Consider the following 15,307-nt stretch of genomic DNA (forward strand, 5'->3'; position numbering starts at 1 on the left):
ATTTTTGCACGGGTAGTAAAGAAGAGATTCGCGAAGATCTTTATTATTGTACGGTATTGCGCTAAAAAGAAACAGAACGACAAACATGCTTATATATGCAGATTGTCTGTGCGTACGTGTGTGTGCATGAGTATTTCGTGAGCATGTGAATGGTGTGTGCGGGGTTTGTGCTGCGTGAGTATCGCATTTAATAAAAAAAAAACCCCTTCCAGGGTTGTATAGAGGAAGTTATATAGAGTAGTGTAATAAAAGAGAAGGAAAACTCAAGACCCTTTATCTTGATGAGCGCCCCTTACGTATTATTAAATGGCACAGGGGTCTCCCAGGCAAGCAACCAAAATTTCGATGCAATGATGCATTGGATCGGGAAGGCGGACACAGACATGAATTACTATAATAATCATAAGCATATAAGATGTAACGAAGGCGTGAAGGTGGTGAAGGCGTGTTTTGGAACCATTTCTAAGTGTCTATATTTATGAGAACAAAAACATAGATGTGTGTACGGATCAGCTGGCGATCATACACGATCGTACAAGGCGACCGAATGGCGTGAATCGAATTGATTAAAAGTGTGAATGTAAAATGCGTGGATGTGTGTGAATGACTCACGGTTAGACTGATGTTACAGATAGTGCATGATAATAAATTGTATGTATGCGTTCGATAGAAGACTGGTCTCCCAAAAGAAAAATAAACAAAACAAAAGATTCACAGTAAAACGTGTAATCCACTGTACACAGGATAGTTTGAGTTTGTGCTTTAAGTTGAGGTCCTTACGGACGTACAATTAGGAAAAATGCCTCATTTAAGTTTATACTCGTTTAAGTGAAGCTTTTCATTTACTCGGTTTACTGTGTCATTGCTGTCCCAGTTGAACACCGATTGTAAAATATTTTGCTTTCAAGATTGATGCATAATAACTCATTGGGTTTCGGTGTTGCATTTGCGCCTAACCAGTTTACTCAAGGCAACAAATTACAGCATGACGATCGGTTGCACGCATCGTCAATATGATGGTATGTGTATATTTATACTAGAGAATTTTGGAAGGGTATGCACTGTCCCATTACATGACTTTGGACAGCCCCCTCCCTTTCCTTTCCGTTCCACGGGTGCGATGGGGTAATGTTAGGAGCATCTGCTTAGCTGTCAACAGATGGCAACAAAATTATTAAGCTTTGTCCATCGTAAGTAATCTAAATTTACCCAAAAGAGATAAAACCCGGGAATCGAGTATGACAGCGATCGGGCCAAAAGCGCATAGACGGATTGGTACGATCGAAGCGGGAATCTAAAAGGAATGCAAACACATATTTAATGTATAACAAACAGAGGTAAACATTGAATTAAAGCAACTGAAAAAAGAGAGAGAAGAAAAATCATAAAAACAAATCAATGAATAAAAAAAAGCGGGAGATAAAAACATGCAACACATCTACACAGGCTCACACATACATTCACAAACCCAAACAAAAAATTAATATAGTATTGAGTAAAGTATAAGGCATAGATTTGAATAGTAGCGTAAATGGTGTGAACTGACGAACCAAGAGAGAAGAAAAAGGGCAACTGCAGAGAAGACAGTGAGAAGAATGTAAAAGTCGCTATTCACCGAGACAAAAAAAAAGAAGAAAGATATAAATATATAAAATAACATGGAAACAAATCAGAAAAATTGATACTGAACTTAATTATACTCACTCGTGCGTAAAGAAAACCGTGCGCTTTGGAGGTAGAGGTAAAGCAAAAGGTGTAGTATACAGAACCGATACCTTCAGTGAGAGCAGGCCAGACTAGAGGATAAACAACTGCGGTGATGATCGATGAAATATATACGAATACTGACGAAAGTGAAGGAAAAAAGTGTAAATGCTGTGTTTTATCAAGTTTATGCAACGATGGCATGGTGACTTACAATCGGAACAAATTCATGTTAGCAAACGGTAAGTGAAGTAGTTTTCTTAGTAACACTACACGCTACACTGACAGTGGTATAGTGAGTTAGCAGTACGCCGTTCCATCGCTTAATTTACTGGTACATATAATTATGTTACATCAAATACTCGTTTGATGCTTGTAAGTGTGTTTTCAGCTTTCATAGATTTAAACGGATAAAAATAAAATAAAATGCATCGCTGAATTAATGAATTAAAGGAAGCTTTTCCAATACTTTATAAATAACAAGATTATTACTACAAGTGGGAGAGCCATTGTACGAGCCATATGAACAGTGGCTACAATTTACTCAAATTTAGAAATGCGTAAAATTCTAAAACATCGTTTTAGTCAAACAGAATCAACTTTATAATTGTATACATAGTGACAAGAAAACTTATTTAAGAGCTATAGGACAATGTGATAAACAACATACATTATGCAATATATTAATATTTATAAAACAAAACAAAAGTATCACAGAACAAACTTAAACAAATGAACAAAAGCCTGAACATGCCTATACGACTAACATTTTGTTTTAATCCTTATATCTTTCACCGTTTTGCAACTCTTTGTATCAATATTGCCGTAACATGACGGCATATTTGAAATACGTTCTTACTATTTTGATGTGCAAAACCATGTTTGTACACATTATGTCCATGACCAACATTACTGAGTATGCCATACATTATGTTTAAAAACTGTTGGATTTTTGTGTTACGTACAAGGAAAAACAATATCACATTGGATTTTACTTAAAAAAAAAACAAAAGTGCAGTTAAACTGAACACCGCTTCGAAAAAGATCTTTCAATGTCCAGTAAACTTAGTCATAGATAATCGACTTCCATCGCGTGTGCGGACTCTAATTATCCGGTTACACTACCGGTTCGCAATTAAATATTGTCACCTCGGTTGATGTTGTTTTCCCACTTGATAAATTAAATTAGCATCGGCATTAAGAATCTTTTTACAATATGTTGCTCAGGGTAGACGATATTTAATTAGTGAAAAAAATTAAGTACGAAAATCAAAAACCTTTCATTTGTTGATTTACTCGGGTATACAGGTCGTCGGTGCAAAAAGTGAGGTATACAAAATAAAAGATTCTTGCTTTAATATTTTTAGTTATTTTTAGTTGTTAAAATTAATATTAACTTCCCCTTGTTTTAGTTTGTAGAAGCCTACGTCTAAAAAATCCAAAAGAACTCACTTTTGAATCCACAAATATTTCGATTATCGTAGCAAAACTTACAGCTTACTGTGATGTAGCGATCGCATGGATCCATTGAAAAGTTTGTGGTAAACAATTAAAGTAAATACTGTTTTTTAATTATTTTGAAAATGTCAATTAAATTGAACATTTTTTATGTTGTATTTAGTGTCCTAAATTACATGAAAGATTTGCTAGATTTAATACAACATTCCTACTCTTTCCAGTTACTATCGCTGTTAGTAACTGGAAAGAGTAGGAATGTTCTGAGAGATTTTTACTTCCATACATAGTTTTCAATTGGACATTACTCTGACGCTCTATAAGTGTTCAAACGAACGCTGGCGAAAATGGAAGTGCCTCTGAAGCCTTTGTGATGCACCAGGAGAATCGGTACATCATCCCAGTTGATTACGCCGGACGCAATCTCACTATCGCTATCATTTCCCATTATTGTCACACGGGGCCCCAATTGTGACCGCTAAAGCTGCCCACTGTTCGTGCGACATGCGCTTTGAGAAATTCAAATCAACCAGCGGATGAGCAGCAGCATGTGCCGTTGTTTTTGATGCAGCAGACGGGTATGTTGTTTTCAAGGCGTACGTCACCACTGATGTTGCTCTGTCCGTGACGGATCACGTCTAAGACGGCGAACCGGTCGAGACCTAATGACGACACCGTGCATCTTGCGGGTTCGCAAACCGGGGGGTTGAGTTGTTTGCGTTGAAAGCTTGTTTCCTGCTTGGAGGGGCTGATAGAGCGCTACCGTCATCGCACGGGTAAGAAGTGATAACAGACGACGACGACGTCTCTCATCTTTTGATGTGTGCGGTCCTATCAGCAGCATCGTGGCATTAATGAAGGGCAAGCTGTTCTACCATCCCCACAACTTGATAACTATTTGATCTTCACACAAAGAAGTGGTCATCAAGAGATGGTGCATTTCGCACGTTCTCTTGAAGTTTCTCAATTTGATTTTTGTTTAAATATTGACTGGAGAATTTATGAATGGTATTATTAATTGTTTATTCTCCTTACTTCCACAAAATTCCACATGGAAGTTTCTTCGTTTTTCGGTACCCTTACCAAATCTCCCATCACGCGCGGGAGGACACACCACTTGAAGCTCCGTACAACGGTCTACATGCGCGCGATAGGAAGGGAGAGAAGTTGACGATTAATTATTCAGCAAATTGATAGCAGCCACTTCAGCATTTGTCACCGCAACGCATCGACGAGAGAGACGAAGAGAGAGATAGATGAAACCTCGCGGACTGGCTGCTGGGGAGGACCAGAAACCGAACGCGGCCATCGATCGACAGTTCCCGCCGCAACGTAGCCTCGAGCGGATGCAAATTTGGTCAGCAGCGCTCTCGGACAATAAACTCCGCAAGTTCACGGACAACATGACGGTCACGGTGGCGCTCGTGCTGGCCGTGGTCCTCCTGGTGGTCACTCCCGGGCAGGCGAAACATTTGATCGAAAGCCAGGAACGGTCGCTGTTCGATGCGGCCGTAGTGAACGATCAGCCCGTCGTGGGCATTCTGTCGCAGGAGCTGTCGTACCTGATGACCCAGAACTATGGTGACGAGGGGTACGATAGCTACATCGCGGCTTCGTACGTGAAGTTTGTCGAAGGTGCCGGAGCGCGTGTTGTTCCTATCTGGTAAGTTTGTGTGGTCTATTACGCATAGTTGTGACAATGAGGAAAAATAGTGTTTGACGTTTAAATAGAAATTCCCTTAAAATGCTTTTTGGACTTGATTTCGGTTAACCGTGTCGAACCCAAAGACCTCTTTAATTTTTATGGGAATTCTTTATCGTCAGCTGGTGCCAATTCAATGAGTTTGAAACATGTAATATGTTAGTCTCAGTAGAAATAATACTTCTGGATAGTTACTTACTTTAATTCTTTTTTTGGGGTAAAAATTTTAGCAGCTTTGAACCAATTTTTCTACATCTACATGTGACCATGTAAAGTTGATTTGAAGAAAAACATGAGAAAAATTGATCTGAAAACTAGACAAATCTACAAGCACAATTTTAACAAATTATTGACACGGACCAAAACCATGTTATACTTAATGTATTGTGGACATGGTGTCAATATTTTGTATTTTTCATTTCACATTTCTGGACTTGTAAAGAAGTCTCTCCGCGTTGAGAGAAAGTAACCATCCGCGTAAGAAAAGTAAGTTTCAACACATTAGTTTTCTCCTACTTTAATAATAATATAAAGTTATTACTCACCACGTTTTGATTGAATTTCAAATTATTAGTGATGAAATATATGAATAAGTTTTTTAAATTTTCGAATTACTAGTTTCGAGAAAAAGTTTCTGTGTCCACCTGCTTTGAATCACTTATTTTATAAACGTTAAAATTACGACATATTCAACAATATTTCGTGTCTTATGACGACTGTTTAGAACAACACCTTGCGGTTACAATTTATATAAAATTCGATAAGTGTACTAAAGAGGAGATATTTTAAAACCTAAAATTAAAGAAAAACGATTCCAGGTATCAGATTTCGAGATAGGTGCTTACGCTAATAAGCGCCTATTCTTCTAAATTAAGCTTTATTTAACAAATTAACCCAAGTAGGAGCATCGTAGAAATCACTTAAAAACATATAAATTTAGCGTTGCGCAAAATTTCGATAATCATTTTGGCCGCGGATGTCATGTTTTTAACTGGTGAAAAGTTTAAAACGAAAAGAATGAAATTAAGAGCAAAGAATTTGAATATTGCTATTTAATATTAGCTTTAAATGAGTTAATGATTGAAGCAATTTGAAAGATTTATCACTACTTTGACCGTCACGTAGTTCCGACGACATACCGTACTAAGGTCTCTATGCCTTTGTTTTTCGAATTTATAGTTTTCACAATGTCAAATGTTTGCATTCGATTCCCGTTTTACCCAAAGGATCAATCAGCCAGCGGAATACTACGAGCAGATTATGGCCAACCTGAACGGAGTGCTGTTCCCGGGTGGAGCGACATGGTTCAACCAGAGCAACGGTTACGCCGATGCGGGCCGCCACATCTACGACATTGCGATGCGATACAACGAACATGGCGACTACTTCCCGGTGTGGGGCACCTGTCTGGGATTCGAGCTGCTCACCTACCTGGCCGCCAACGGCTCGGAACATCGGGCGCACTGCAGCTCCAACAGCCAAGCGTTGCCGCTGAACTTTAAGGACGATTTTCGCACCAGCCGTCTCTTTGCCGATGCACCGAACGAGATCGTCGACATCCTGAGCAGCGAACCGGTGACGGCCAATTTCCATCAGTACTGCGTGACGGAGGCTAACATGACCGCGTACGGATTGGAGGAGGATTGGCGCGTGATGTCGGTGGATAGGGATTGGAACGGCATGGAGTTTATCTCCACCATCGAGCACAAGAGGTAAACTGTGTTTATTAAAAGGTGGCAAAAGGGAGACAGAGAAAAAGATGGCCCGTCGTTGAATGATTTTTGTCTGTTTCCTCGCCAGATATCCATTCTACGGCATTCAGTTCCACCCGGAAAAGAACATCTACGAGTGGGTGCAGAATAAGAACATTTCCCACACGGCGAACGCAATCCAGGCGGCACAGTTCTTTGCCGATTTCTTCATACACGAGACGCGCAAAAGCGACCACCAGTTCCCGAGCGAGACAACGCTGGATCAGCACGTGATCTACAACTACCAGCCGACCTTTACTGGCCTGAAGCGGTCCAGCTTCGAGCAGTGTTACATGTTCAGTGGTAAGGTTCTGGGCGAACAACCCGGATTCCCGTCCGAGCAGCCCCCCGCTGGCGACGACGCTGACTCCTCTGCCACCGCTGTCTCACTCACCTGCATGCTTTCCGTCGTACTAACCACCCTCGTCACGACCATCCGGCTGCATGTTCATGGCTAACGAATCCTCCTCCTCTGAACCATTCTACCCTCCACGTGGCCGTGTTAATTTTCGTTCGTATCGCAACCAATTGAAGATCGGTGGCATCGGTTATCCGGTTATCTTTGTTAACTCATCGTATTTCTCATCATCTCTTATTTTTTCTACCTTTTCCCTTTCAGCAACGGACAAAGTGCTACCAAAAAAATCGAAGGCCCGTGGTAAGAAAAAACCTACCCTGTAAGGCGGCGTTGTACGTCTCTGAAAAAACAATCGATTTCAAAGCGAAGCAATGGGGGATACAATGTTGCAAACAATGTATACCCTCAGTTATCAGCATTTTTGGAGATAGGCGAAGACGTTCAGGTGTTCTAGTAGATTTTGATGATACGGAAGTCCTAATAAAGGGTGATTGGGTAGTGTTAAACGAGTGGAGTCGGGATGGCCCTCGGAGGTTAATATAAAGAGTCATACACGTGATGCAAAGCAACAAAATGATATCGAATGTTTTTGGTGTTTGTATTTAGTTTAATTTAATTAGCTCATTTCAATCATTTTCCATCTGACGCGCATGCTATCTCAATTGCTCCTAGCTGTAACCTAATTAATTTTCTCCAACGTTGCTCACAAGTCATGACGAAATTATGCAATCATACACACGTTTCATGACGGTCACCAATCTTTGGGGGAATTACCGTCGTGTAAAAACCATGCTATCGACATTTAATCCCGTGTCAATTCTACGAACCATGATTATCTGCGAAGGAATCTGTGGTTTTTAAGGTGAGAGAGATTGCTGGCCCAGTTTACCAGGCCACCGACTCGGTTTGAAAAATCCCCGCAGCATCGCTCACGAAAGACGGGACATTTTTGTTTGACTTGATGATTGCTCAACAACAACAATAACGACTCTTATGCACTCTCGCCTCCTGTGATTCCCTATTTGTGGGTTTAAGGGTTTGTTGTTGTTGTTATTCTGCTTCTCCTTCCATTGCATGCTGGGTGATTTTTGGTCATTATTCATTCCCCCCCTCTTCCTTCATATTCCTCCTCCAGGCGGCGAACGTTGTCGATCAGCTCGTCCAGGTTGATGTCTTCCGGTGGGTTCGGTATTGATTTCTACGTAAACGAGACAAAACGATATTATGGCTTGGATTGAAGGAACACTCGCGCGGTTTGGTTACTTACGGCTTTGTTCTTCACCAGTTCAATGTTTTTCTCTTGGCTGGCTTTTTTCTTCTCAAACTCTTCGACCGGTGTCGTCAACTGTTGAGTTTCTTCGAGGAAACATTCTAGCCGGCGCACTTCCTTCGTTTCGGCCTCGCAGCGTACCCGCAGGGCGTCAATTTCCGAATGCACTGTAACGGCTTGTAGCTTTCCCTCCAGCCGTTTTGATTCCCGCTGGTAGACAAACTCATCCAGGTAGGACAGTTCCGGCCGCTCGATGCAGAGTCCGGTTAGGAGACGAATTTGGGCGAATTGTTCCAACAGCTCCAACGCAGGGTCGGCAAACGTGATCATGTCGATTCCGAAGTCTGTCAAGAGCTTTTCATTTCGACTTGCTAAAATAGGGAACAGTAAATCAGCAAACATGGGATGTATCATAACAATCTTCATCAAAGGAACTCACTCAACGCGCGCACTTCTTCGAGTGTTTTGCTCGTGTTTACACGGCGTGATGTATCTGTTGGTGTGGTAAAAATGTGAATATTACATTGAACTTTTATGTTCGGTGCATATAATATACCTTTATCCATCATTTCACCTAAAAATTAGCAGAATTTTGAGCAAAACACACTCGAAGCGCCTAACGGAGATGCCTTTTCTCGACCGTTTTGTTTACATATTTGAACTTTGACAGTTGCCGGAATGAAGTAACGCTTTGCTCCTGACATGCGTTACGCTGAAACGTCTGATGGTAACGGTTGAATCAGACGTTTGAAAGCTGATTTGAATTTACTGTTGAAAAAAAAGAATTTCTTCGTTAAGTTCACTGGAAGGAAAAACCTGCGATAATCTTTATACGATGGAGAAAATAAATCTCTAGCAAAACTTCTTATCAATAACTTTAACGTTTTTGTCGATATTTTTTACTTCTTGTATGTTTTACAATAGATTTCTAATGTTGTGAAATCAACATTCGACCTTATCAGTCATTTCAATCGCTTGAATCTCCTAAGATCTTGATTCTGGGGTGGAATAATCAATATTGCATCATTAATCAATCCACCCAAATGCAAAAGATGCGAAAAACCATAAAAAAGTTCCCGATGGATCTGTTTGTTTTTATCTACTTTTATTGCGGTTCACCTGTTCTATCTTATCAATCCCATTCATGCTTGCAATAACCATCGTAAACAAAAATTTTACCCTGCTCGTGGCCTGTTTAGCCTACCCGTTTATTGGTGGTATAAATTTTCCAAACTCATCGGTAGCCGACTCATGGCCCGAGGTTTAACAGGTGTGACCGTGGCCATCAAAGTACAAACCGCGTTCGTCGTGGTCTTACTATGCCTGCGTGACGTCCGTGTTGGTTAGGATCCACTGGCGGTAGAAGGTGATGCGCACAAACACAGCCGGCCAATCGGCCTCACATCCCAGCACGGAACCGAACGAGTAGAGACCCACCAGCAGCGAGCTGGTACCGTCCACCACCGTCATCGGGCCGCCAACGTCTCCGTCGCACGGGGCACGGGCGTCAGCGTAGTGCAGGCACAGTTTCTGTCCGTCGATCAGGCCACCCCAGGCCGTATCGTGGCAGTCGGCGTTGGTCATGATCGGGTTGCGCACGTAACGCAGCACATCCGAGAACGAGGTGCTGGCGTCGGACGTTCGTCCAAAGCCGCTAACCGTGGCCAGGACGCCGGCGAAGGTGCGGGACTCGGTGGCCACCGGCAGTCGAACCGGTTGGATGCGATCGCTGAAGGTGACCGACTCCGAGAGGCGAATGACGGCGATGTTGTTGCGGAAGATCACGCCCAGGAACTCCTCGTGCAGGCGTACGTTGTTCGCTGCGAACGTAATCCTCACCTGGCCCGCTTCGGCTTCGTTCTGCAGGTTGAGCGCCCCGAGGACGACCACTCCACCGGAAGAGCCCTCGACGCAAACACCCGCCGTCAGAACATAGTTGCTCGAAAGCAGGGCACCACCGCACAGGGCTTGTCCATTAGGGAGATCGGAAAGAACGGCCGCCTAGGAAACCGCAGAGGAGTAATTAATCCAACTCGATAAGAAGCCATCGATGGCCAATAGGCCTTACCTGATACGGAATCTGACCGGCGGTGGCAACCGCTCCGCCAACGATGCGCGGTGCGGGAAGACTGGGCTCACCGGCCTGCAACTTTAGCTGCTCCACGCGGGCCGCAATGTGCGGGAAATCTTCGATCGGGCGCACCTGACTCCAGTCGATCGTGCCCCGGAAGCGCGCACCATCGCTGTTTCCGCCGAATGCCAAAAGGGTGGCCACGGCTAGCAACAACATCTTCGCGGAAACCATCACTAGACACGCTCACGGTAGGAAAGTTTTCGGATACAAACGTTCAGCTCGGCCGAAGGGCTGAATTCGAACTGCAGGAGCCCTCGCGTCCGGCGATATTACATAGTGATTTCCGATACTATGACTAGACGCTTGCGCTAGGCAGGCTTATCGGAAGCTTGTAGGCCGTGGTCGAAAATTGGTTTTTAATCTGTGCCTTTCCGTTATCTGATGCAGGTTGCTCGAACAGTGTTTGGGGGAAAGAAAGTGCAATTTTTTGCGGAAATAAATTTGAAATGTATTTCAAATCTACTGTCTGTAATCTTGAAAAAAAATATTGTATGCTCTTAAAATCTGAACGTTTTACATAATCCCTATTTTGAGAACGCAAAAACGTATCAAAAATTTAAAAGCGTACATCAATAAAATGAAACATGGCAACCGAAACAAAGAAGTTATCATTCAGTGATACTAGGTAAAATGTCCTAGTCATAAAACGGTTCTATAATTGCGAACTCTTTCAATTCTTAATCTTTTCCAATTGCGCGATCCTTTTTCTTTGTGTAAGACTGGTCTGATGTAGATGTGTTTTTAGTGTAAGTTTAAATGTTTCTTTAGTTATTTTTATGTTGGTTATTCTCATCACACGGCAGAATCACTTTGGCTTCCATTTCAGGCAAGTTCCGGCCAGTCCATTGCGTATTTTGCAGTTGCATATACAGATTTTTGAGGTTTTCTATAAAAACTTGTTTGTTGGAGTCAAAAACAATAGAAAATCGATGATGATTTCGACGAGATGCAAAAGATAATATTCATAATGGTGCATATTAGGTAAACATTTGTGAATACTGCAGCCGGTGGACGATGGAAAACAGTAAATTTTGATAACATGTCTATGCGTGAATAAACTTTAAACATTATTGTTGGTCCATAACGGTTAAAGACATGGTAGGCAAGGAATTTAGAAAATGAGTATGAAAAGAAATTTGTCTTTGGAAGGAAAGGAAAACGGGCGAAAATAGCAAACAATAACGGAAGAAAATACGATTCAGATTTAGGTTTGGACCGGCTCGGAACTGAACGTACTTAAACTGAGCTGATAGGAAAGCCAAGTCCGCTGGGTTTAGAATAAACAGAACAGAGTTTTTTTTTCAGTTCCGGCTTAGACCGACTTGAAACGGAAGTGGTCTATAATTTAAATTCAACTGCAACTTCCTCTGCCTCCGGCTTAGAACTGAATACATTGAAACAAAAGTCGCAAGGAACACACGAGTACCTTCGCACTTTGGTCGCGATTCTTCATCGTTAGGAACACAGTCCGCCAAACTTTTCACAGAATCGTGACAATATTCTTGAGAATGAGGTATGATCTTATTGTACGACTTTGGTTGAGTGGAATCACATTTTGTACTATAAAATTGGTTAGGGAACCAACATTGTTGGTTAGTCAAAGAAACACTTGAACAATCGTTTGCATGTATTGATAATGGTACACTTTATTGCGGCACGCTTAGGAATTCCAGTTTGCTTCCATTTATAGCCATCGGATAGCCGTACAACCACCACCGAGGAAAAGGATCAAACGCACACGGTCACTTCGAAAGGGCAGCAGGAGCAGCAGCAACAGTGGTGGGGGCAAGAAGTGGTGGTACAGTCGATTCTATACCACTATTCCCGTGTGGTAGACGATCCACTCGACGTACGACGTCACGCGGGTGTACACACCGGGCACTCCGTTCTGGCAGCCGCGCGTCGATCCGTACGAGACGATGCCAACCTGCGTGCGCCGCTGACCGAATTCCACCGTCAGCGGACCTCCGGAGTCGCCCTGGCACGGATTGCGGCCCCCTTCGCCCGCCACACAGATCTGCTGGTCGCGGATGAGCGACCCATACACACGCCGGCACACCTCGTTCGTGACGACGGTGCTGGTGGTGTAGCGCAGCTCCAGCCGGGCTTCGTCGGCCGGCTCGGCAAAGTCGTCGTTCGACTGGGCGCCCCAACCGGACACGATCGAGTCGTAGCCGGTCAGGTCGGTGAACGCGTTGCTCCACGGTGCGAGCCGGATCGGTTGAATGCGGGACGAGAACACGAGCGACCTCGGCAGCCGGAGGAGGGCGATGTCGTTCAGAATTGCAACCGGATCGTAGCCCGGATGGAGGACGGCGGCGGACGGTTCGATGGTCATCGCCACGCCATCGTCGACCGGCAGCTGGATCGTGGTCTGGCCTGGGATCACCGTTGCCCGGTGCATCCCGTACAGGCAGTGGGCCGCCGTCAGCACGAACCGATCGGACAGGATCGAGCCACCGCACAGCGTTTCCGAGCCATCGCCGAAGCTGAGCAGTATCGCCACCAGGTACGGGAACTGTTCGTTCTGCGCCACGATTCCGCCGGCCACCTTACTTCCGGCCGGAGGTGGGCGGTCGACGACAAGCGTCGGACGGTACACAACACTGGCAGCGGCCGATAAAAACGACGACGACGACGTCGATGGTGACGATGGCACTGAGGTGTTACGGACCGTCGTCCAAAACATTCCGATCGAGCGTGACCTTGGCACCGGTGATCCATGCCCCATCGGAGCGGCACACAGAAAAATCACGAGAAAACACTGCACGACACACGGCCCGGCGCGTGATGAGACGCACACCCTTGCTAGGATGTGTCGCATTTTTGAGGAACGTTTCCCCTCGAGACGATAGCACTTCTGTTTTTGGCAAGACTTTCCACGGCACGTTAGCGTTCTGAAACGCTCCCGACCGGAGCGGAACGGTTTTATCGGTGGGGTTTCTTATTCTTTCCCTTCGCTAGCGCCCGCGGCTTCGGTCATGTCGTCTTGGGTTGTACGGAGATAGCGCCCGATCGGTGCCGATCGATAAGATTGTCCCCGCTAGATGGTCTCGGAAGGTGTCAATCACACTGCCGCCGCGCATCTGTTGCCTCGCGAGCGGTGCGAAGGAAAGAGAACGCATCGGGAAAACGCATGCATCGGTCAAGGGCTTCCAATATTCCGTGAGAACCGCTGACGAAGGTCTCGTGATTTTTGGCGCTTCTCCATTCTTTCCCTCCGTAATCGCACCAACTGAAGCCTGGCGTTTCCTCGTGCCTACTTCGATACATCTACCATTTGGAGGTGGACTTCCGTACGCATCCTTCGGTCGGGGATTTTCCCTGTGTTCAAACATTTTGTTCTGGACCGGCGGGCGCTAGTTATCAACGCACGCAATTGGTAATGTTGCGCATGTTCGTGAGGCAGCGATCTTCGACCGCCGATAGTGAAGGGTGGTTGACTATCGATACTCTGCCGTGAATCATTCATGTTTACCTTTTCCATCGCTGCTCGAAGCATTGCGGAAGGGGGGGTAGAATATGAAGTTGTTTATAGTGATTTCATCGCCGCAAAGGAAAATGACCATGAACCATACCAGTGAAGCATGTTTTTCCTGAAAATTAAGAGCAATGGATTTAGTTTCGTCAAACATAAAAAAATTCTCGTCCTAGAACGCCAAGAAGTTTAAAAAGAGCCTTTCTGTTGAAACCAGCTTTCTTTAATTTCATTTGTGTTGACGAATCAAACCAACCACTAAGTAATAAATTTAATGGATGCATACTCTAAGAATACCCGGTTACATCTTACATTTTGTATGAGAAAATACAAAAGGGGAGAGGGTAAGGGAGGGAGGAATTACAAAAAAATGGCCTAAAACATTTTTCAATCTCAGTATTAACAATTTTTGTATTAACTTGAACATTTATATACCTTGTACTGTATTCATTGGAGGGTTCTCAAAACTGAAAACGTAAAAGAAACATCTCAAATGCAAAAAATCCAAATTATCATAAAAGAATGCGTTGCACTGTTAAATGGGAAGAAACAAGATTAGGTCCCGTATGTAATACTGACTAATTGCAGGTTATTATCAACTAACTGGAGGAATCACCTTGGTAACTGGTGGTATAAATTAAAACCGTACGAAAATACCTAGCAAGGTCCCCTACAGCTAGTTGGATGTGGATGTTTTGCAGAGCGACGACCTAAATTCCCGCAAAAACGTTTGCTGATGTACATTTATTATACTTATAAAAATATCTTTGCACTTTGCAAATCAGAAATCAGTGCTATCACTTATCATTAATTGAATTTGGCATGTTAATATGTTTAGTTTTTTATTGCAGTTGATCAAAGATGTAAATTGTGTCCATGCATTGTCAGTGAGAGGATTTTGGTCTATGCATGTAATGTTGGCCCTAATGGAAAGATAGTCAATTATTACACTGGTTTTAAATAGAAACGCGCTAACCATTTTTATAGTGTTATAATTGCTTTATTGTAGTGAAAGGTCAAATTTTGAAGCGATTATTCCAGTGTTTTTCGAGGAAATTAAATTCGCCTTATATTGAAATATAAACTACCACTGCTTTAAAAATTTGAAGAAATGTCTTCAGAAAGTCTGAGTGATGTTAAAAATTATTCAAACTTTACTTGAAGTCTTAAGCAAGCCGTAGACGTTACATAATAATCTGCACAGATGTTTGACGTCTACAGCCTTTCCTTAGCTATTTCCAACATCCCCGAGATATTCGGGATATCTCGAGGGATGTTTGACAGACGATGGGTACGAGAGAACAAAGGAAATCGGTAGACGTCAAAGATCTACACAGATTAATATGTAACGTTTAAATCCAGCTTAACGTTTAAATCCAGCTTTAGAGCTCGAAAAAATTTTTTTTTTCTCTATGTAAAAAGTTACCAACATGGATGTAAGGAAATCTGGTTTCA

General features: G+C 43.3%; 4 protein-coding genes across 4 annotated transcripts; 1 reads left to right on the forward strand and 3 right to left on the reverse strand.

Annotated features, from left to right (window-relative positions):
- Positions 1-4,515: 4,515 nt before the first annotated feature.
- Positions 4,516-7,070, forward strand: LOC131293966 (gamma-glutamyl hydrolase-like). The gene is made up of 3 exons (XM_058322015.1): positions 4,516-4,822; positions 6,088-6,573; positions 6,662-7,070. Exons 1-3 carry the CDS (start codon positions 4,563-4,565, stop codon positions 7,068-7,070), a joined length of 1,155 nt encoding a protein of 384 aa, XP_058177998.1. The 5' UTR covers positions 4,516-4,562.
- Positions 7,071-8,017: 947 nt separating this feature from the next.
- LOC131281670 (uncharacterized) lies at positions 8,018-8,886 on the reverse strand. The gene is made up of 4 exons (XM_058311018.1): positions 8,797-8,886; positions 8,680-8,733; positions 8,238-8,611; positions 8,018-8,168 (listed from the first exon to the last, which is right to left on the reverse strand). The coding sequence occupies exons 1-4, from the start codon at positions 8,807-8,809 to the stop codon at positions 8,070-8,072; spliced, it is 540 nt and encodes a 179-aa protein (XP_058167001.1). The 5' UTR covers positions 8,810-8,886; the 3' UTR covers positions 8,018-8,069.
- A 671-nt stretch (positions 8,887-9,557) lies between these two features.
- Positions 9,558-10,530, reverse strand: LOC131293968 (brachyurin-like). Its single transcript, XM_058322016.1, has 2 exons — positions 10,309-10,530; positions 9,558-10,241 (listed from the first exon to the last, which is right to left on the reverse strand). The coding sequence occupies exons 1-2, from the start codon at positions 10,528-10,530 to the stop codon at positions 9,558-9,560; spliced, it is 906 nt and encodes a 301-aa protein (XP_058177999.1).
- Positions 10,531-12,184: 1,654 nt separating this feature from the next.
- On the reverse strand, positions 12,185-13,105 carry LOC131293969 (brachyurin-like). Its single transcript, XM_058322017.1, has one exon. It carries the CDS (start codon positions 13,103-13,105, stop codon positions 12,185-12,187), a length of 921 nt encoding a protein of 306 aa, XP_058178000.1.
- Positions 13,106-15,307: the final 2,202 nt, after the last annotated feature.

The sequence above is a fragment of the Anopheles ziemanni genome, chromosome 2, assembly GCF_943734765.1.
Source record: "Anopheles ziemanni chromosome 2, idAnoZiCoDA_A2_x.2, whole genome shotgun sequence".
Lineage (NCBI taxonomy): Eukaryota > Metazoa > Arthropoda > Insecta > Diptera > Culicidae > Anopheles > Anopheles ziemanni.

What these genes read in the sequence shown, in the direction of transcription:
- LOC131293966 (XM_058322015.1), top strand. Translation starts at nt 4,563, where the DNA reads ATGACGGTCACGGTGGCGCTCGTGCTGGCCGTGGTCCTCCTGGTGGTC. An exon ending in GCGCGTGTTGTTCCTATCTG is followed by an intron (nt 4,823 to 6,087) that starts GTAAGTTTGTGT and finishes TTTTACCCAAAG; the next exon opens with GATCAATCAGCCAGCGGAAT. An exon ending in TCCACCATCGAGCACAAGAG is followed by an intron (nt 6,574 to 6,661) that starts GTAAACTGTGTT and finishes TTTCCTCGCCAG; the next exon opens with ATATCCATTCTACGGCATTC.
- LOC131281670 (XM_058311018.1), bottom strand. An exon ending in CGAAGAAGTGCGCGCGTTGA is followed by an intron (nt 8,612 to 8,679) that starts GTGAGTTCCTTT and finishes TCCCTATTTTAG; the next exon opens with CAAGTCGAAATGAAAAGCTC. An exon ending in AACTGGTGAAGAACAAAGCC is followed by an intron (nt 8,169 to 8,237) that starts GTAAGTAACCAA and finishes TCGTTTACGTAG; the next exon opens with AAATCAATACCGAACCCACC.
- LOC131293968 (XM_058322016.1), bottom strand. Translation starts at nt 10,530, where the DNA reads ATGTTGTTGCTAGCCGTGGCCACCCTTTTGGCATTCGGCGGAAACAGC. An exon ending in CCGGTCAGATTCCGTATCAG is followed by an intron (nt 10,242 to 10,308) that starts GTAAGGCCTATT and finishes GCGGTTTCCTAG; the next exon opens with GCGGCCGTTCTTTCCGATCT.
- LOC131293969 (XM_058322017.1), bottom strand. Translation starts at nt 13,105, where the DNA reads ATGGGGCATGGATCACCGGTGCCAAGGTCACGCTCGATCGGAATGTTT.